Genomic DNA, 21,213 nt, shown 5'->3' on the forward strand with positions numbered 1-21,213 from the left:
GGACAGTGCCCGAGTTCTAGTGTTGCCTGCTGGCATGTCTATGTCCATGTCCCCCCGCAGGGATTCTTGTCTCGCCATTGTTTCTTGTACAGCTTCAGGGGCGCAGCGGACAATTGAGAGGCGTTCCACGCCCGGCCATCCTACAGGTGAAATGACCAACGTCCTATGTGTTTCAGGATTTTTAATGGCACCAAAACTGGGGGTGCCTTTCATTGCAGGTAGAGCACGTTTGACATGCACATAGGCACCCACATTGAATTTGGACTCCCTGGCTGCTCTTTGCTTGTTCGAATACGCCTTGTTTCTTTGTTGGTAATCGTATACATGATGCCGAAGTCTACACAGTTCCCGGGCGGGGTGGGTGCCGAAGTCTGTGGTTAGCTGGCCGATGACATCTAACAATCTCCTCATGTGACGTCCATGGAGCAACACTGCTGGGCACAGACCAGTGGCACTGTAGGGGGTGGCGCGGTAAATACTCAGGTACTCCATAACGGTGGCCTTGATGAGTCGCTGCTCCAGTAGAGAGAGTTGTATATACGATTTAAGGACCCTGTTGAACCTTTCCACCGCACCATTGGCTTGAGGGTGGTAAACTGCAGAGAAGAAATGTTTAATACCCCTGTCCTCTAGGAAACACTCGAATTCACTTGACGAAAACTTTCGGCCGTGATCCGAGACTAGTTCTATAGGGTAACCCTCTCATGCAAAGAGTCCAAGGAGGATGTTTATCACAGTGCGGGAAGTGATGTCACCGTAGAACGCAATCTTTGGCCATCTGGAGAAGAAGTCCACCACCACGATGACAAACCGACAATCAGTTTGTGCACATTCAAAGGGACCCATGATATCTATTGACACTTTGTCCCAGGGCCTGTCAGGCAGTGGAATAGGCTGGAGCGGTGCCTGTAAGTTCTTTGCACACTTGTCCGAGGCTTGGCAAACAGTGCAGCTTCGGATGGCGGCCTCCACTTGCTTGTCAAGGCGCGGCCACCAGTACTTTTCCCTGATGCATTGCTTGGTCTTGACTATTCCCGAGTGGGACTTGTGGGCTAACTGGATGAAGGTATCAGTTAGCTTGGCAGGTACCACAACACATTCTGTGCGCAAAACAAACCCATCCCCTACAGAAAGCTCCTCCCGTACATTATCGTAGGGTGTTAGTTCCATCGGAAGTGTTTTCCAGGTTGGCCATAATGATTAGATTAATTGCGTGACTTGCTGTAGTATTTCATCCTCAGCAATAGCAACCCGAAGATCCTCTAGATGTACAGGCAATGTAACTAAAGACACAACCTCTTCATCGACTTGGAAGCCACCCTCTGTTTCTGGAACAGGCAGTCGGGACAAGGCATCTGCTACTTGGTTGTGGGCTCCGCTGCAGTACTGGACTTTGAAGTTGTAGCGCCAGAGTCATGCGGTCCCCATTGCGATACGAAGGGGTCACTGTCCTGTACTGCGGGACGAGAGCAAGGCGACCAGACCTGGTGATCTGTCAATAGGGTAAACGGCCAGCCCCAGAGATAAACGTGCCACTTCTCACAGGCCCATAGACAGGCCAGAGCTTCACACTCTCTAGCTGAGTATTTTCGTTCTGTCTCTGTAAATGTTCGTGATGCAAATGGCACTTGTTGCAATACGGCACCCAGACCGTATGCACATGTGTCGATTGAGACAATGACGGGCAACGTCGGGTCAAACATTTGTAGGACCTTGTGGGATGCTAGGAGTCTCTTTATCCTCATTAAACTTTCTTTAGCGGCATTGTCCCAGTAGAAGGTTATGCCTTTGCGTAGTAGACGGCGCATTGGCTCTACCTCATCTGCCAGTCATGGGACAAACTTGGCCTAATATTCAAGTAGCCTTAAAAAAGAGCATAGCATGGCTGCATCTGTAGGCGCAAGAGCCTTAACGATCGCGTCAACCTTGGTCTGGAGCGGTGCTATACGCTCTGCGTTGACCTGATGTCCTAAAAAAGACAGCTCCGATGTTTTGAAGACGCATTTGTCGTTGACATTGAGCCCAGCTTCCGCTACTAGTTCCAAGGACTTGCTTTAGGTTCTGTGTGTGTTCCCTCTCAGTCTTCCCAAAAATGATTATGTTGTCCAAGTAGCACAAGACCCCTTTGCAGCCTTCAAGAATCTTCGTCATGATCTGCTGGAATGCAGCTAGTGCTGATGCCAACCTGAAGCAGACACTTTTGAACCTGAAAAGGCTCTCATGCATAATGAGCGTAGTTAGGTCTCTGCTTTCTGGGTGGAGCACAACTTGATAGTAGGCCGATGCCAGGTCTGCCTTGGAGAAGCAGCATGCTCCATTCAGGGCATCGAGCAGTTCCTCCATCTGAGGCAAGGGAAATCTGTCTGCTACTACAGCTCTGGTAAGCTCTCGTAGATCGACGCACAGTCGAATGCTACCATCTGCCTTGCGAGCTGCTACGATTGGAGACCCACTCGCAGGCGTTAATTCTCTCGATAACATCTGCTGCAAGTAGCTTCTTGATCTCGTCGGAGACTGACTGGCGGACAGGAAATGGTAAGGGCCTTAGCTTCTGCGAGACCAGCGTGACTGAGTTTTTCATTGTGACCTTATGTTGCACGCCTTTGACAAGTCCCAAGCCAGGCAAAAACAAATGGCCAAACATGATCCATAGTATTGGCGGCATACCAAATTTGGGAGGGCCTAGCACTGCTGTTGGTGTGGCGTTTTGAGGTTGAAAACCAGGGCTCATGGCAGAAACTTCTGCATGTCCCTCCGTGGACATGTGCAGGCAGCGCAATTCTCCCATAATACGAAGGTTGAGGGCTTGAACCGCATTCAGGCGGAGGAAACATGTCCCACATGGCGTAACATGAAATGTTATCATGGCTACTTTTCGTTTGTACCAGACTCAAGCATGAAATACCCCGAGAACGGGAATTTTCAAATGCGCAAAGGTGAAACACCTTTGCGCGTTCATCGTCACAACATATAAACAGCGGCACAAGCGCCTGCATGAACTCACTCAATTTAAACAATGTTATGGGTCACAAAAAAAGGAGAATAAGAAACGAAACTGAAGTTCGGGCCTCCAAGATTCGGCGGTGTGCGCGACCATCTTAGAGGCTGGTGCGTTTCGCCGATTCCGCTAGGTGCGCTAAGAGCCAAAGTCGGCCGCAGGCGCCTATGGGAGTGTCCACTCTTTATGTTTACTATGTTACTATGTTACTCTATGCCACAACCTCATACTTGGCAGCGCAGAACCAAAGCCACTAAGCAACCACAGCAGGCCAATTACAACAATTTGTCCACTAAGATTGACTAAATATGGAACTTGACATCCTCAGCTTGCGTTCTGTGACGGCAAGAGCCTGATCTTGTGTGGTGTGGCCAGGCAGAAAATAGTGTAGCCTGAGTGCAAATCTGAGTGACGATTGCAGTTGCCATTGGATATTTGTGACCAAGAACTTTCATCAAAGCAAGCAAGTCATTTGTCGGCGTGCCACACTATCATCCAGGTAAATGGGCGTGGTGCATGTGCGAAATAGATTTAGAACATCACACACCCAGTGTTAGCCCATGAATTGACGCAGATGTACCAATAGGGCGGAAAGTCGTGTGCTAAAATTTATAACGAAACTAAAATTATCGGGTTTTATGTGCCAAAACCACTTTCTGATTATGAGGCACGCTGCAGTGGGGGACTATGGAAATTTGGACTACCTAGGGATTAACGTGCACCTAAATCTAAGTACACGGGTGTTTTCACATTTTGCCCCTATCGAAATGCGGCCGCCATGGCCAGGATTCGGTCCCGCGACCTCTTGCTTAGCCGCCCAACACCATAGCCACCAAGCAACCACGGCGGGTGTATAACGAAACTGATGAGCTACACGCTGAGCAGACTGTACGACCTTACTCATTCAGCGCGACTTTGCTTCCCGACTGCCCCATGAAATGAGCCCCAGTTCAAATCATCTTTAGCTGGTCCACATATATGCAAACGAGTAACACCTCCATATAACATTCGTAACGCGTCTACACCACAAAACAGTTTTCATTTTCTTGTGGCCTGGTTACAATTATGCCGCTAAACACTCCAAAGACGCCAAAGCTGAAACGGATTGCTTAGGCTTAGATTGCAGGGCTAAGCGCTAGCCAATGCATGTCTATGGTTGTGTGCTTGCCACTAAACACGCATATCCTGCTAAATTTGGCTACTTCATTCGAAATTAGTGCTTTGGCGTAGGTTAACACAGCTCAATGGTTTGGCACAAGATGGTGCAATTGGCACACCACTTCCATCCCTGTAATCATTCAATCATCATTGTGCCGCCTGTATCATACCATAATCGTCAGGCAGTCACTATCATGCTTCCATTGTCTGGCCATCATCGTAATGCCGTCTTGGTAATGCTATTATCGTCACTCCAGCTTCGTGATTTGACACTCGTCATGCCGTCATCGTCACGTCATTATCATACAGGTCTGTAGGAGGATGGCACGAAGGGGTAGATGCCGTAGCCACAATTTAGGCTGGCCAGCCATGGTGCCGTTGGATCTCAGGAGTGGCCGACACCGCAGCCGCTCAGGTCGGGCGCTTGCGTGTTTATTCTGGCGCTACCTGCACATGAGCCCTGTTCTTTTTCAAAGGCTTTGGAGGCGATATAGTCGTGCCACTACAGGGCCCTCCTCCTAGTGAGAAGCACGACTGAAATAAAGTCCAGTGATAAAGTCTAGGAGAAGTGTGCAGATAGTCTCGCCGTTGATGGTATTGGGTTGACGCAATCCAAGAGAGATTTACCAGGCAGCACCGGCAGTGTACATCGTGAGCAAGGCGCAGCCACAGCGATGCCGTATTGTGAAATTGCAACCTGCCGCAGGTTCTCGTAGATTCCCGGGCCTGTAGAAGTCGGAGCTCCAAAACCAGACCGTCTGGTAGCTCAGAACTTGCTTGGAGTGCGCGAAGTGTTGATCACTCACAATGCAGACGTAGAAGTGATGCTCAAGCTGAAGGAACCAGATGGCAAGGCTGCTCCTGTAAAACTTCGGTAGGCCATGCATGTGGGGAAGATGTGAGCAAAGAACATCAGAAGGATCACCTGCTGCTGCTTGCAGTGAAATCTCAAATGCAGATAGCATCAGGGTTGCGGTGGTCCCTGAAGGCATTGCGAAGGTTGTGCTTGTGGCATTGCCATGCCTGCGAGAGCGAAATTTATGCCTAGTGGAACTGGTGGCAGAGCCTCTGAATCGGTGATAAGTGAGGTGCCCTCGAATGGAAAGTGGACAGCTTGCGGAAACGTCCAAGGAAAGAGAGCAGGGGGCCGTAGAATAGCTGAAAGCACTTGCGTTTGGCCCACGGAATTCCTTGGAAAGAGTCATCGCGCAGCTGCCTTTGAGATGAGGAGGAGGCTCATAGACCGAGTTGCGGTTTGAGACCAAGTTGAAGTTTGATGCTGGGGCCGGTACATGCTGACAATTGGCATGCGGGGACGTAAGCGATGGGAGACGACAAGATGTGGAATGACATGACAGTTCAAATAGCAAGACCTGTTGTGACAGAGCGCCAGCTGTAAAAGAATGAGCACTCGAGGTGGCGTCATGAGCAAGGATGGCTGCCTGCAAGTCATTGTAGAAGTCGGGGCCGGGGAATGACAGCTGGAGCCTAGAACACAGTCAGAGCCTGAAACCTTGTTGAGAAGGAAGTGGCTGTCCAGTTGGATTAACCAGATGTCCAGCACATCGATGTGGAATTCCCGTACACCCTACAACCGTGGGACGTCTGCTGAACTGTGTGAGGCCACATCACTCACCTTGGTAGAGTCGGTGCGTCAACCCACCAATTTGTGGGTTGACACATGCATGGCTGGGCTCGGTCATCCGGGTCACCAATTTGTGGGAAGGCTGGGTTTGGTCATCCGAGTCACCAATTTGTGGGGTACGGTACGAAGAGGTAAATGCCGTGCCCATGGTTTATTTAAGCCGGCCGGGCCAAAGAGGCACAATATCCCGGAAGCAGCCGGCACCGCGGCCGCTCAGATCAAGCGTGCTAGCGTGTTCTATTCTCACGCTACCTGCACGTGAGCCCATCTTCTTCTTCATCTGCTTTAGAGGCGATAGTCGCGCCGGTACACGTCGTCATCCTACCATCATCGTCGTCACTTCAGTATTGTCATCCCATTATCATCATGTCATCACTGTCATACCACCTTTGTTGATCCATCAACGTCATTACTTGTTCGTCATTCTATTGTTATCATGTTGCCATCATGCAATCGTGATTATGCTGCCGTTGCCATGCCATAGCCATTGCATTTTCATCACACAAATGCCATCATGCATCCGTTGTCATACCGCCGTCATGCTGTCTTAGTCGTGCCGTCATTGTCATTCCCTCTTCTTCATCCGGATGACGTCATACAGCTGTTATCTCATATGGTGGCTGCCACTATGTGCTGCACATGTGCTGCCACTATGTGGGAATACAGGAAATTTTTTTCGTGCGCCTCCCTCTCTCATTTTTCGTTGCATGGTTTGTTTTAGCGCTAGTTTGCTCCAGCGCGTCTATATACTACCGCTCGCACATTGGCGCACGGGCAGGCGAGAAGTGGCTAGGGTTTTGTTCCGCGAGCGGTTTCGGCTTCTTGCAAAACAAACTGATGGCCATCTCGTTACTAATCGCTCAAAGGGCGACCGCTTGTTTCTTGCTCGTTTAGTGCTCACAAGGGTGCACATAGGAAGGATGCCACCGTGCATGCGTTTCCGTTGCTTTTTTTTTTTTCTTTTTTTTTTTTTTTTTTTTTTGAGGCTCCCGAAAACTAATTGCCTTTAGTTTGTGATAAGATGAAAATTCGCGAAAGTTTGTTACACTTTTTTTTTGACGGGCACACAACCACACAGTTTTCCTGAGTGCGCGCACCTACGCAGTTCGATTACACTATGGATGTACATATTAGTGTAAGAGCAGGAACCCTTTGAGTCTTGCGAAATATTCTCGTGTATGCATTTTCAAAGCCTTGAACTATAACAATGCATAAAATTTTCAATTTTTATAGGTATATTTCTTTTTTTATTGTTGTTATTCATGAATGAAGAGTACATATATACCAACGCAAAATATTTTTTTCTCACTATAAGGGTCACCTTAGAAAAATTACGGTAAATTTCTTTCGAAATAACTCCCTAAGAAGAATTGGAATCTGCAATAACAAAAATCGACCCTGGACGGTCACATCTGGCGTAAAAAATCTACCCTCGAAGGGTTAATGGAAGTTGACTATAATTTGGTTAATTTCGCTACTTAAAAATGCCCACTTACAGCTTACTGCTTGTCAGTAACTTTTCCCCTTCTTATTGGATGGTGGTGCATAGCTGCCTGAGTGTTGTGCACATAGGGACTGCACTCTTCATACGCATCGTATACATTTGCACAGTGAGCATCTGTTGCTTGTGCAGCACTAATGTGTGCAGACAACATCGGTTGAATTGTTCCGTTCATATTTTGCATGAAAACCCAGTAGCTGTCTTCATCACATAACCTTATGTGGGATGCGTCGTTCTTGCAGCAAACCAGATGCCATCTGCGCCACCTCTGCGTACTATGTGCCACTGACAATGAGTGGCAAATAACACTAAAATAAAGGCTCCAAATGGGGCAAGGCATACATTTTTCTAAGCAGACACATTTAATTGTTGCTTGCATATGAACTGCACCAAGAAAAGTTGGACCAAAATTTATGAAAAATAAGTACTGCCTCTAAACAAGGATATATGTTATTTCCTTGCGGATTATAGTAACTAATGCAAGCACCAATGGAGTTGTAAGCTGTCACTTCTCTTTCCCCATCTGTATGTAATCTAGACCATTGAATCCTAGCAGAAAGTCAGATTAGTCACATTGTCTACAACTACAACTAAAACTGAAGAAGTGCCAGCTGCGAACCATCAAATGCCTTAGTAAAAGCTTTCGGATGGAAAAGACGGTCTGATGCAAACCTTACAAACCAGAAAAACAAAACCATTCTCACAAGCCTGCGTATTTGTTGTAGTAGAGCACTTTCCCATAGCAGTCAACCAGTGGCATGTACAGGAAATTGTCCACCGAGATCTCAGCAAGCGGCTGCTCTCGTTTCAGCATCCACCTGACCACTTCCTTTTGGTATGGCCGCAGTGTGGGCCGCAATGCTGCATGCTGAACATCGTTCACGTCCTCATCTGCAGCAGGATGCAGTGACTGGGCAGCAGCAATCCTTGCGTAGAGCAAGTCAAAGTCCTGTCTCCGAAACTTCTCCGTTTCAATGTGCCCTGTTAAGACAGCAGATGAGAGTGGACAAAGGTTCACAGACTGACTGCATGAAATATGCAGTGCAATCCACCATTAAAGGGAACACATGAGAGGCCATTGTCTCAGCTAGGCCCCTTCTACAGAGGAAAATTGCTCTATGATTGTGTGTTCCTTTGAACAGTGGACCATGCCGTACAGTAACTAGCAAACAAAAGTGCTTATTATGTCGATCACTATATTCGCATTTCACCATCTAAAGGTAAGCATAAAAGTTCCATTCTAAGAATCCAAAGGCATTTCTTTACAAACTGAAGCTCACACTTGAAAAGCCAAACTAAATTGCATCAAAATTTTAATCATTACTGTGCTGTTCCAGAATGACCGTGCTTCTTGGCAGCATTCTGCAAGACCGTTCGAGGTTTTGCTTAACCCTTAACGGTTGAAACAAACGGCATGAAATATTCTTGGTGTGCCCTTTAGGTTAGTTCTATCATGTGCAATCAAATGCCATCCGCAATTCTGAAGGCATGGTGCAACGTAGTGATTTCGACAATTGCTCAGTACTTGCAGAAAGAATTGCAGCAAGACAAAACCAACACAAAGGTACATGTGTTCACAAAGGTAATGCCAGTCCTGTATTCATGTCTCCTAAATGGCAACAAAATTTTGGAACATGCAAAAAGCTTAGTTTCAGAGAGAGTAGCTATTGAACACCTCTCGTGTGAAATTTTACACTTGAAATACATGCCTTACGAAAAGATCACATAAATACATGTTTTTGATACTGAAAGCGAAAGGCCATTATTAGAGGTGGCTCATCAGAATGGCCTCTCACATTCGGTGGCGCACACTGCAGCGAACTAAAAGATGTAAGAGGTCACATGCTGGGACTTCGGCATATACTAGCTACCAAGTGGATGTGCCGTCCACTTAATTGCTGTTTAAAGGCAGCCAATAGAAAAATTATACAGTTACCAGCCCTGCAGCATCGCCAAGATTGCTTCAGTAGTATAGACTACTCATCTATCACCAAGCTTTAGCTTGAGGGCTCCTATCTGAATACATGGGAAAAGGGAAATAGTTTTTTTTTCAGCAACCACTGCACCAACTTTGACGAGGTTTGTTGCATTTAAAAGTAAAAGTTAAAATCTAGTGACCGTTGGTAGTAAATTTTCGATTTAGGCCCTCAATTCCTTTTCATAAAACTTGTTAGAAATCGCAAATTTTTAGAACTCCGTAACTATCAAGTGCACAACACTAACTCTGCAATAAATTAAAACAACATCGGAATTCCATAAATTGTATCAAACAGTACATATAAACTGGAAAAAATTGATGCATTATACATAGCTCTCAAGTAGACCATTATTATGTGAGGATTTTTGCACAATGCTTGTAAACAATGTAACAAATTCATGTAAAGTATAAATTTACATACTGAATTTGTTTGTTTTGGATGCTCCAACGGATGCAGTTTACAGAGCTGCGATAGCTTTTTTAGTGGAGGGCTACGTATTTGTGAACTTCGTGCTTTCATTCTTTTCAAACTTACAAATTTCTGAAAGCTTCTTTTAAAAATTCGGGCCCTAAATCAATACCCTGCTTCCAACACTCACTAGAATTTAACTTTCCCTTTGAAATGCAACAAATTTAATTAAAATTGGCCCAGTGGTTATCTCAGAAAAGTGTTTCTGTGTTTTACATGTATTTGAATGGGCGGCATCAGAGTTGGGCCTGAGCTAAAGAGCTTCTTCTTAAGTTACAGCTTTGTCCCATTGGAATTATTTCCACAAGCATGGCACGACTTTTGCAACAAGTTTTTTAGGTCAGACTACATTCTCCACCTTATTAATTCAAGCGACATTAGTTTAGTACAATGCAAAAGCCAAAAATCATTGTTACATGAAGTCAATATGAAATAGTGAAACATCTGCAACAGCATAAATTAGAAGCAAAGCAAGGAGCAAACTAATATGAAAAAATACAATTTTGTGCACCCACTATGCTTATTGTTGTCAGTCATCTAAATTTTCGAACAATTGATGCGTAGGTATAAGGCATCAGAAACAAATGATGAACAATTCAACTGGAAGGACTTGTGCTCGTGCGAGTCACATGTTTGTTTCAGAAGCTTTAATGACCCTTTCGGATAGCACACACACATTCTAAAAGAAAGAAAACATAATAGGCAGGTCCTCCTAGGCCACATCCAACATCCCAGCAGGGCATTTAAATGCACTTTTTTTGTCTTGATTTATGTCTTGGTTTCACATTTTAAGTGCTATATTTTGTCTAGGTACCTCTATAATGAGATTTAGCATATACATTCCTGAATGCGCATAGGGTACAATGATCTATGCACACTTACATTACCTCTAACATATATTAATAACATAACAAGCACTTCTAATAAAATTTGAATAATTCAAAATGTTATGTTTTCATAAGAACGCATTCTGCACTAAGTAACAAGCCCGATAAGCTATACCATTATAACTTTCGCAAAAGGTTAGCGTGTGAAAAAATCCTGCACAAGAAATGCAACAATGTTCTTTGCCTTACAAAAAAGATAGAGGTTACATAAAAATGAAATAAGCTTATGAAGAGGAGAACAAATCCTTTATAATTACTTAAAGTTTCATAATCGTAGCTTTGTTAATGAGAAAAAATGAAATTCCATGGCTGATTCTTCTTACTCAAGTATCGACAACTATTCTGTGGCCATCAAAACTATGGTTCCTCACAAAAGAATGTCATTGTATTGATCCATCGAAGACAAATTTGGCAAAGCCCCAAATAATAGTGTTACAGGCCATTCCTATATGTGCTATTTCAAATGTATATTCTATTATTTTTCAGACCACCATCTACATTCATATTAAATTACCAAAAGGCTTGTTACTTTTTATATGCATGAGCAGTCGTATCTTCTTCAGGCAAAACTCAATCCAGTGACAGTGTTGTCACCTTCAATGCCCCACACTGCAGTAATTATATATGCTTCCCAAAAAGACAGTGGCAATTTAGAAGTAAATGCGAGAGAAATGTGTTAGCACTACATTGCACTTTCAGGTCCCAGATCTACAATTTAAACCATGTTCATTCCATTGAAAAGGTTGTTCAGGAGCAACACACGTCCTGCCTCTTCGAAGCGCATATATATATATATATATATATATATATATATATATATATATATATATATATATATATATATATATATATATATATATATATATATATATATATATATATATATATATATTCAAAACGAAGTGTTCGCTGAACCCAAGGAAATAATCAACACCAGAAATACGACCATTTTAACATTTGGGCCAGTCACCTGGCCTTTATCAGAGTGAGAACACGTTTGTTTCCAAAGCGTAAGAAAGGGGGAAAACCCGTGGGAAGGACACGTGGCTCCAAATAAAGTGTTGAAGAGAAAAATTCACGACTAAAGCAAATGTTTATTTTTTACAGCGAAACTGTCTATGGCTACACTCCGGAAAAAATTGCGGTGGCAAACAGGAAATGCCTTGCAGCAAAGCCAACTTTCTCACAAATGCTCTGTAGTTCTCAATCTAATGTGGGTATCTTGGAAAAAATCATACTGAAATTGACCGCAAAGATGACTCTAGTAAGTTAGTAGTAGTAGTAGTTAGTAAGTTCACAGTCAAGTTGCAAACGTTACAGAATTCCCATCTGCTGTCAATACATGGGCATCTATAGAGAGAGTATGGTTACAGAAAACGACTAACTTTTGTTTTATCAAAACTATACCAAAACAAATTATTTGACATTAGCCACTAAGATGACTCCAACATTACACCGAGTTTCATTTCCATTTCATAATTACATAGTTCACAGTGAAGTTGTAAATACTGTGGAATTCCCGTGTGCTGTCAATACATAGACTTCTACGGGAGGAAAACAGACAGCCCCATGTTTGTCTGCTAGAATAAAGCCCTAGCCTTTCCAAGTTTCATTCAGCTAATTAACCAGGAAGTATGCTCAATCACAAATTACAAACAAACGTGTTTGTTTGTACGTCGAGGGCCAGTTTAACAGCCAATTGCGTCTAAACAGCACTCCGTCACAGCTGCGTCAACAACACCGTCTTGAAAGCGGTGTCGTAAAAGCCCTTTGGCGTTAGCTCTGTGTATGTATGACGTACTGCGTGACATAGTGCGTGACATAGTGTGTGCCTGATAAGGTGACCAAGGGGAATTTTGGTAGCATAGTTACCAAAAAAACTTTATACCAACATAATTTATACCACCATAGCAGCTTTAGTAGTCAACCACCTTCACAGGGTGGAATGGCTTCTAAATTTTTTGCACTAAACAGGGAATTAACATATCGAGAAAACACAACGCATGGGTGGCTGCTATGAGCCACAGACAAGGCAGTGTTGTCCTTACCATTGAAGAAGCGGGGGAAAAAAAAAATATATATATATATATATATATAAATGGTTGAACCTCAATATATCGAACAGCGCGGTGATTGCAAAAAAGTACGATATATCCAGAATTCGATATAGAAAATCACGTAAAAAACGCGTCAGAAACATCTGCAAATCAATCAATGAACCGGGGCACAATCGGGGATCATTATTCGGAGGACGCATTCGGTTGCGAGCGTGCGGTCGACTGCGCCGGACGCAATTAGCCAAAGCAATGCCTCGTCTAACTATGGGAGGCGTTGGCCTAGGCTGCACCAACTTTGCACGGCTGACAAAGTCAGCGCAGCCTAGGCCAATCACACATGGCGCAACCGAATGCGCGCTCCGAACGATCCCCAATCGCGCCCCAATTGCGGTGCAGTAAATACTCACTTGAAGCTTCACATGAAGTATTTATTTATTTGGCTGAAAGTACTGCAGCAGTGTAGCCTGCTCTTTATTGGTAGCCGTATGCAAACACGGAGTCCTCAAGATAGTCTATAAACGATCTACAAGCAATAGGCCGGTGCCTACAGCCTCAGTTGAAGCTGACTGCTTGAAGCTGACTGCTCAGTTGAAGTTGACTGTTTCGCTCTGCATAAGTTTGGATGGAAGTGACAGGCGAGTCCCACTGGTTATCAGCAAAAGCACCTGACCCAGATGCTTTAAAGGGACACACAGAACGCCTGTGCAATACATGGCAAATATGAAAGCATGGATGACACAGGGCATATTTAGTGACTGGGTGAAAGAGCGACAAAGACATCAAGAAACAAGGCCGCAGAATTTGTCTATTCATAGACAACTGTGCTGTGCACTATGTTGAATGTCTCGAGCTGTGTAACAGTAAACAGCAGTTTTTACCCGCAAACTGTACCTCACTCAATGAGCGCCTTGACAGAGGAATTATTAAGATTGTGAAGTGTTCCTATCAGTGCAGAATAATCTAAAGGCTGCTTCTGAGCATTACTTTCAGCGGGAAACAAAGGTGGACATTTTTCAAGCAGTTGAGATGCTTGAAGCATCCTGGCGGGAAACAAGTGCAGACATTAATATGAACTGCTTCAGCAAGGCCCGGATCACAAAAAAGGTTCAGGCTGCGGAAACTAACAGTGGAGAGGAAGAGCTTTCAGGCCTGCCCGATCTCGCCGAAGGTTGGGTTTCAATGCGCGCAAGTTGAGCAGCCCCCGACGACGCGCAGCTTTGTGATTTTTGGTATGCGGATGACTGCGCCACCACTATGGAAGAGATCTTGGATGAGGTGCTGGTGGAAAGTATCTGACATGACAGTGATGATGATGGAACTTCGGAGGTCGATTCATCACATGCTTTGCCTTCCGTGAAGGAAGTGCTCAATGCCAGTGACAATTGGCACCCCGTCACGGGCTCGCCAGATGATGATGGAACAGCGTTGTGTACCTCGATGTCTTACGAGCATCCCTCACGAACAAGCAACAGAGCAAAATAACAGCTTTTTGCCCCTAAATAAATGCATTTGGGGTAAGTACCTCCAGTTTTCCCTTTGTTTAATTTGTGCATTTTTTTTCGGATTTTCATGTTGAAACTGCATATAACGAAAACCTCCTTGTAACAAAAATTTTCGAGCATTTGTCAATTTCGTTAGATCCATATCTAGCTGTACCCGTACGTATATATATATATATATATACCTCTACCACGTGACCGGCTTTCCACACTTCACACACATAGATTTTTCCCTTTGACACTCCTAATACTCGCGCATCAAACGCAGAGTTGTGTGTACGACACAACGCTATGTTTGCCAAACCCACTTGTATGCTTTCTATGCATGGCATCCAAGCGGGTTTCTGTGCAATTGGCATTGTTTTCTTTTTCCTTTCCTTATCTTCTTCTTATCTTTATTTTTTATGTATTTGTTTGTATTTTATTGTAGCTTTGTGCTACAAGTCAAGTGGATGTTAACTTTCCCTTTTGTGAACTTTCAGCCACCTAGCAGACTTCCACAGAACTGATTTGGTTTCTTTTCCTGTCGGTGTGCGATGAGATGATGTTTTTGCACACTGCATGTTCTCGTGCCAGAGTCTTCCCCCAGGGCAGTGCATGGAAGGAAATGTCTCAAAGTTGCAAAGGTACCAGCAACAAAGGTCCCAAGCTTACAACTGCTATTCACTGTTTGACCTGTGTCAACCAACATGCACATATCTGGGAAAATTATTTACACAAGAGCTGCTAAGGGGAGTTCCACATGGCTCGCATGCAGCAATGACAATGAAAGGTGAAGGCAGCGAAATCAGTATGAAATGTTAATCAACGAAGAGCCAGCAAGGCAGCCTGCATCGGAGAACCAAAGCAGCCGCATGCAGAATACCAGATCACACGTCGGCTATATAGCAGAGACTATAAAAGTGCTGAGCTCAGATGTAGTGAAGCATGAGAAGAGACTTTGTTATGGTGAGGAAATTGCACCGAACACAGTCAAGTGTTTGCTAAGTCTTTTCGAGCAGTGGCAAACCAGACCTCTAGTATACTTCCGAATGGCATTAAAGCTCCCTTACACAGCTGTGCTGTCTTTGATGTGTTAGTTGCACGAATTAGTGCACATCTTGTTTAGTGAGTGTGTTATCTCAGACGGGGCCCTTGCATTTTGTACGACAAAGGATACTGCATTAGGCCATACACTGTCACATGCAACCAACAATGGTTGCTACATAATAGCGAGGGAAGAAATTTTCTCCGGCAATTCAGTGCAAGGGGAACCAAATGGTTTGGACATTTTTCGATAAACAGCAGCGTGGCGTGACACATCATGTACTGTAGATCACTTGAGTCTTTTCCTACGAATGCTAGGGCCACGGAAATAGCCAGACAACTTTTGCTTGATATATCCTCAAGTGCAGAAAGTTGTAATTCAAAAGCATGCGTTGTCTTCATATATGAATAACACTATCGTGAGCAGTTAAAGTGTGAATAGGAAATTACGAAGCAGAGCACATCTTAAGAGTAATAATTTGAGAGTGCACTTTCACACTGCTAGTTTTCTTGCTGCCAAAGATGGTGTAAGGCCACAACCAATTCATAGCGGCACTCCACAAACTAACAGAACATGAAATGAAAGAACGAATTGTAGTTATGCTTGGCTTATTTATGTTTCATTTGTTCAGAAATGTATGTTACTGAGACAATATTTCGGCAGATTGCTTTCTGCAGACAAACACAGTTACAAGAAATCACAAGTGCAAGCAAAATGAAAAGGCTTTGTTTGTTTGAGCTGTTCCTTCCTACGTTAAAGATGTCTTATTTCATATTCATTTTCTCCGGATGTAAGGCCAGCAGGCAGCTTTGTGAATTACATAACACCAGCACCAGGTGTCTCTACTGTTAGAGCATAACTCAAGCAGCTACCACTGCTATAGTGAATTTAAATTTGTAATCAAGCACTCTTGAGTGTCCAGTGGATCAAATAAGCACACATCATAGGTGCACAACAAAGCATGTCTGTGATTCGACATGCTGGACACAACTCGGCTCTCTTCAACACATGGCAACCACCATGCACAGCAAACACCACCAGTGTATACAAAGCACAGCGGGACATACTTGAAGTGTGACTGATGCCGAAGAAATGGTGAACGAGAGTCTGCACTTCCCAATTTACAGAGTTGCGTGGCGAGTCACTGGCATGACTAAGGTGATAGACATTTGTTGGTGAAAGCAGCACATCCAACACAATGCAATAGTCCTCCACCTTTGCCACCTCAAGAAAGACAGATTTTCTGTGCGAGAGGATGAGCCGCACACCCTCATCAGCAAGCAATGTTGCATCAAAGCACAGCCACTGAAAGGATAAAATACACAGCACATGAGCAACCCAGTTGCACTCAAAGTGCAGAAGAAAGGAGAAGCAAAGAAAAAAGGCAATGAATGGACAGAATAACAGTGCGCCAACTGAACCCACAATTTCACTAAGCAGAGCATGATTCCACAGACTTCGCCATATAAAACTCGTGTGAACTGTAGTCTCGGCAGTGCAGTGTAGTGTACTGTTTGCTCCATGTGCGATGGGAGAACACCTTTTTATTACATGCCACATGGCCAAGTTTGCTAAGGAAAACCCCTGAAAGATAAGTGCACATCTTTATTAAAATAACTGCAGGTATGCCTAGCTAAATGTGTGTAAAATCACATACATATTGCATTTTGCAATGTTTCAATGGTAAATAACTGCCATGCACAAGACATAAGCAAAACCCGATAGGAGTGAATGCATGCGCACCATACCTGGTCACTGCAGTTGTAAACCACACGACAGTCAGTCTGCTCAGTTTTGCACCCAATAAAAAGTCTGTAGCTACGTTTCAAGGCATCTTCCAGTCTCCTGCCATCCGATACTGGATGTGCAGTTAACTGGACTTGGCCGAGACAAAACATGATGCAATCTGCATGCTCATCTTGACGCTCCACTTGCAATGCATAATCACAGCCTTCCAGAAGGCTCTCTAGTTCTTGATCTAAGAGCAGTTTCTTGCTCCTGCCTGAAAAGAAAATCACAGAAGCCTTAGGAAGTACTATATAATTTGCTGCAGGCTGGAGTCTGATCACCAGTCACTTTGTCAAGCTTGAGTGAACGTGGATAAGGCTCATCTGTGTGATCAATGGGAATTAATTGTAGCACACAGCGCTCACACTGTGTAATTTGTTTTGTCATTTAGCACACCTCATTTGCTTCATCGTCCCAGTAAAGTAACAAAGCACCTAGCCTTCAACAGCAAATAAGTTCAAACAGCAAATAAGTTCAAGCTGGTTTGACTTCTATACTCATTCACATTTTGTACTGCAATTCTGAGACAGCTTGACAGAGACAGATTCAAATAAGAATATTCATTGAAGTCACTTTCCCTCAACCTTTTTAGTGGTTGTCACAAGTACTCCACTTATAACACACATTCCAGAAGACTCTATAGATGTGACAGCAATTCTACAACAACTTGCTGTGACAGCAAGTTTTCATGGACGCTCGGCGGGTGCTGCTGTCTTGCCAGTCGTGCAACTTTCTTGGCCAATCCCCCAGAATGGGCGCGTGCCACTAGCAAGGTGCTCAGCAGACAAGGAGAACAAGATACAAGAAGTGAAATAATGCTAACGCATTAAAAGCCATGAAATGTAGCAACAAAGAAGAAGTAGGCGACAGAAGCAGATGAGTAGGGAGCAAGTAAAGCAAGACCAGAGCATGCATTGAGCTATACAAATGGAAAGATGGTGATTTGAAGTGAAGACACCAAAGAAGGCTTCACTTATCGCTAGAGATTGGAACTTTAGGCAAAATGCCTGTTTTTTTTTTCCTTAAGTACTTATCATGCGTGTTTTCCGTGTTTTGTCTTTGCCTCATCTTGGGAAATGTGGCTGAAGGCAACCAATTATTACCACAAACGCTTTGCCGGTGTAAAGGCTGTTATTAACATTTTTGCAGCAGACTTGAGCATTGCTGTGAGAAGGGCTCACACAGTTCTTCGCAACGATACACTTGAAAGTGACTTAGCGTACTTGTGTGCTCACTTCACATTTTTACCTGACGTTATCTAGAAACTTGAATGCCTGGGCACAGCTCTGACCCCGAGTGTGGGGCTCATTTTGGACATTCAAGAAAAGTTCGAATACCATTCCCAATGAACCTGTTGCTGATAGAGTTAGTTCAGAGCTTCAATGTGCCTAGGACAAGTAAATTCAATTTCCAGTATTGAAAAAATTGCCAAAGTTTCTGACCGGCAAATATTGAGGTATTCCAGAAGGCCCTGAATCACTTACAGCTCCAAGTTAAAATTTTGTGCAACACACATCAGTGGATGTTTCGTGTTCCTTTTCTCCATGCAAATACTCAGTGAAAAAAAGCACAACATAAAACCCCAAAAGCTTGAAATGGTGCTTGTTTGTGACTGCTTCCCCATCTTTTTTTGTGGTGCCTAGTCACATAAGATTTCAAATAAATCTTGTAGCTTAAGCTACCTGCCTCAATCAGTTTTATCGCGAAAATCAAATAATTTCACAGAATACGGGGTCTAGTTGGCTGTGTTCCTCAGAAAATTATGCTTCATCCTTATATGAACAGCGTAAGTTATTAATTGTGCTTATACATGCGTAAAAGTCAGTAGTTGGCACTTATATATGCTATATATATGGCAGCTTTAGTGCTTGTCATAAGCGCCTCAAACAGCAATGTTCATTGCCTAAACATCTCGTCTTTACTTATCATTGATTATCACATATGTGTGGGATCTGCAGATTTTTCTTGCTGTTGCGTCACTGAAACTGGCGTGCAGTTCCAATCCTCTACATTGAACTCAGCGAGTCACACATGTGCCTCCATCTAGTATGTGGCATTCATATGTAAAAATAGGTGCCACATTTTTCAGCCACTATGTTCTAAAAACAGAGAGTGACTTTTCGAGGAGTGGTAGCCTTTTCTTAGCAATGACCAACAGTGGAATATTGAACACAGACAGTAAAGGTAGCATAAATAAAACCAAGCAGACATAGATGAAAAAGTAGAACACAAGTTGAATGAGGGTGCACTGGTGTTAAAACAAAATGGACTAGGGGTAATGGATTAACGAAACTAAGGGCGCAAAGAGAAGCAAAATGAAGGAGTGAATTTAGCGAGGTAACCACATAGAACATCGACGATCGATGCATGAATAGCCTATTCTAGTGCGAGCGTCGATAGGGGCACCCTAAACAGGAACGTTAAAAACAATGAAAAGCCGAAATATTGGAGTTTCTAAAGCTCCGCTTTACTAAAACGGGGTCTTAGACAAACGGAAAAACGAAAGGAAAAAAAATCTAGACAGTGTCCCTTTCCTTCCCTGTCTTTCACTGGTTACTCGCAACTTGTATGGCAAAAAAAAAAAAAAAAAAAAAAGATTAGAATAGTTTTACGTTACAAATTTACGCACACTGAGAAATGCGCGATGAATGAGAGCAAAGCGTGGTAGAACATTATCGAATAATGCTTTCGAACTCTGTAAGGTTGGCCCGCCAATTAAGGTTGTGTACAGCAAGGGAGCACTCACTTTTTCGTTTTTTCGCAGGTGCTGGCAGACAAGAATCATTACCACCAGATTCGTCTATTGTGAAACTGCCGCTTGCAAGACGTTGAAGTGCACCGCTTTGTCCGCACCGCGCAGCGTTATCTTCCTGCACGCCGAGCCGTCTCGGTGCTGTGCCTTTCCTTCGAGAAGACATCTTTTCGTCGCTAGTTCTTTCTCCCGGTTTACATTTATGTTGAGCAGAAGTTTACATCATGGAACTATGGTCCCTAAAATGGAACGGTGCGACGGTCGCAGGGATAGGTCGCAGGAGAGAGAAGAGGGTGGAGGTATTGCAAAGCCTTTAGTGACATGTATCCGCGCGCTAGATCGGACGCAAGAGACAGGGAAGTTGGTGAGTTAAACACGTTAAACAGTCTGCCAGCGGAACAAAGAAGTGCTTCAAACAAAATGCCGTGGTAATAAGTTTACAATTGTCTTGCAACGTTTATAAATAGCTTTATCCAAGACACGTCCCGCGCGCGTGCCATCATAGCTCAGTGGTTAGAGCACTGGTCTTGTAAACCAGGGGTCGTGAGTTCAATCCTCACTGGTGGCTGCAGTGTCCTCCTTTTGTTTTAAGGTTTTTTTTTGTTGTTTTCGCGTAAGCGTAACAGTCGAGCTCTTCAAATCGGCGAATATGTGTTTGAAGCCACGTAGCAAATGAACGAAGAAAGTGCCTGGAGGTGAAGAAATAGCATAAGAAGCCAACAAATGACACCAACGCGAGACGTTCATTTGAGAGATCGCCAGTAGAGCTGTGCACGGGCTCGGGCCATTTGGAGATTCTCTTACTCGGGCTTGGGCCGGGCCCGGGCTAGGCTGCCACGCCGGGGCCGGGCCCGGGCCAAGGAAGCCACGTACCCAAAACGTGCTCTTCTTGCTTAGAGGTTATTAGCCATTCCGGCCACCAGTTCAAGCAGTGAACGAAACTTCAGCGCTGCCGGATTCATAATGCAAGAGCGCCGCACTTGCCTTAACCCTTCATCAATGGACCACTTGTTGTTTTTGCACAATAGCTTAGAATAACAATTCTGTGCGCGCGATGCATCTGTATATATTCACGATTTTGTGATATGGAATGCAAGAGTTCTATAAGGTCATTTTAATAAACTGATTTTCCTGATCTTTCTTTTTGTGTCGGCGTCGCCTTATTGCAGGTCGGGCCGGGCCCGGGCCGGGTCGCCTGTGGTAGTGTAGGGCCCGGGCCAGGCGCGGGCTCAGAATTGCGGCCCGTGCACAGCTCTAATCGCCAGTCGTTTGTACGCAGGCGCGAGAAAGAGAGGGCGCGAGAGTGAAAAAGTAGTACTTTGCAGTAATGTGGAAGGTTGGGCTAATTGGTTAGTAATCATACCTCGCTGGTGAAGCAGAGCACTACCTTTAATCAAAGTGCCTTTAATCTTGCCTTGATTTTCTTTCACGCCTGAGGGTGCGCAGGTATATAA

At 44.2% G+C, this 21,213-nt stretch overlaps 1 protein-coding gene and 1 non-coding gene across 6 annotated transcripts in view; one reads left to right on the top strand and one right to left on the bottom strand.

Moving 5' to 3' along the window:
* The window catches only part of LOC126521592 (E3 ubiquitin-protein ligase SHPRH), a 314,627-nt gene extending 293,733 nt beyond the window's left edge, over positions 1-20,894 (bottom strand). For 2 of the 5 annotated variants that reach the window (XM_055065744.1, XM_050170288.2), the window contains exons 1-4: positions 19,754-20,893; positions 16,968-17,221; positions 16,287-16,524; positions 8,007-8,283 (exon numbers count right to left, since the gene is read on the bottom strand). In XM_055065744.1, coding sequence (XP_054921719.1) covers positions 8,007-8,283; positions 16,287-16,524; positions 16,968-17,221; positions 19,754-19,925 — 941 coding nt within the window. In that variant the 5' untranslated portion in view covers positions 19,926-20,893. Of the gene's footprint in view, positions 1-8,006; positions 8,284-16,286; positions 16,525-16,967; positions 17,222-19,753 lie in introns of all 5 variants that reach the window. The other 3 variants (XR_008610294.1, XM_055065743.2, XM_050170285.2) reach the window with 3 other exon arrangements.
* Positions 20,255-20,327, top strand: TRNAT-UGU (transfer RNA threonine (anticodon UGU)). The gene has a single exon. It is a non-coding gene; the product is annotated as a tRNA-Thr (tRNA).
* Positions 20,895-21,213: the final 319 nt, after the last annotated feature.

The sequence above is a fragment of the Dermacentor andersoni genome, chromosome 6 (genome assembly GCF_023375885.2).
Source record: "Dermacentor andersoni chromosome 6, qqDerAnde1_hic_scaffold, whole genome shotgun sequence".
In the NCBI taxonomy this organism is placed as follows: domain Eukaryota; kingdom Metazoa; phylum Arthropoda; class Arachnida; order Ixodida; family Ixodidae; genus Dermacentor; species Dermacentor andersoni.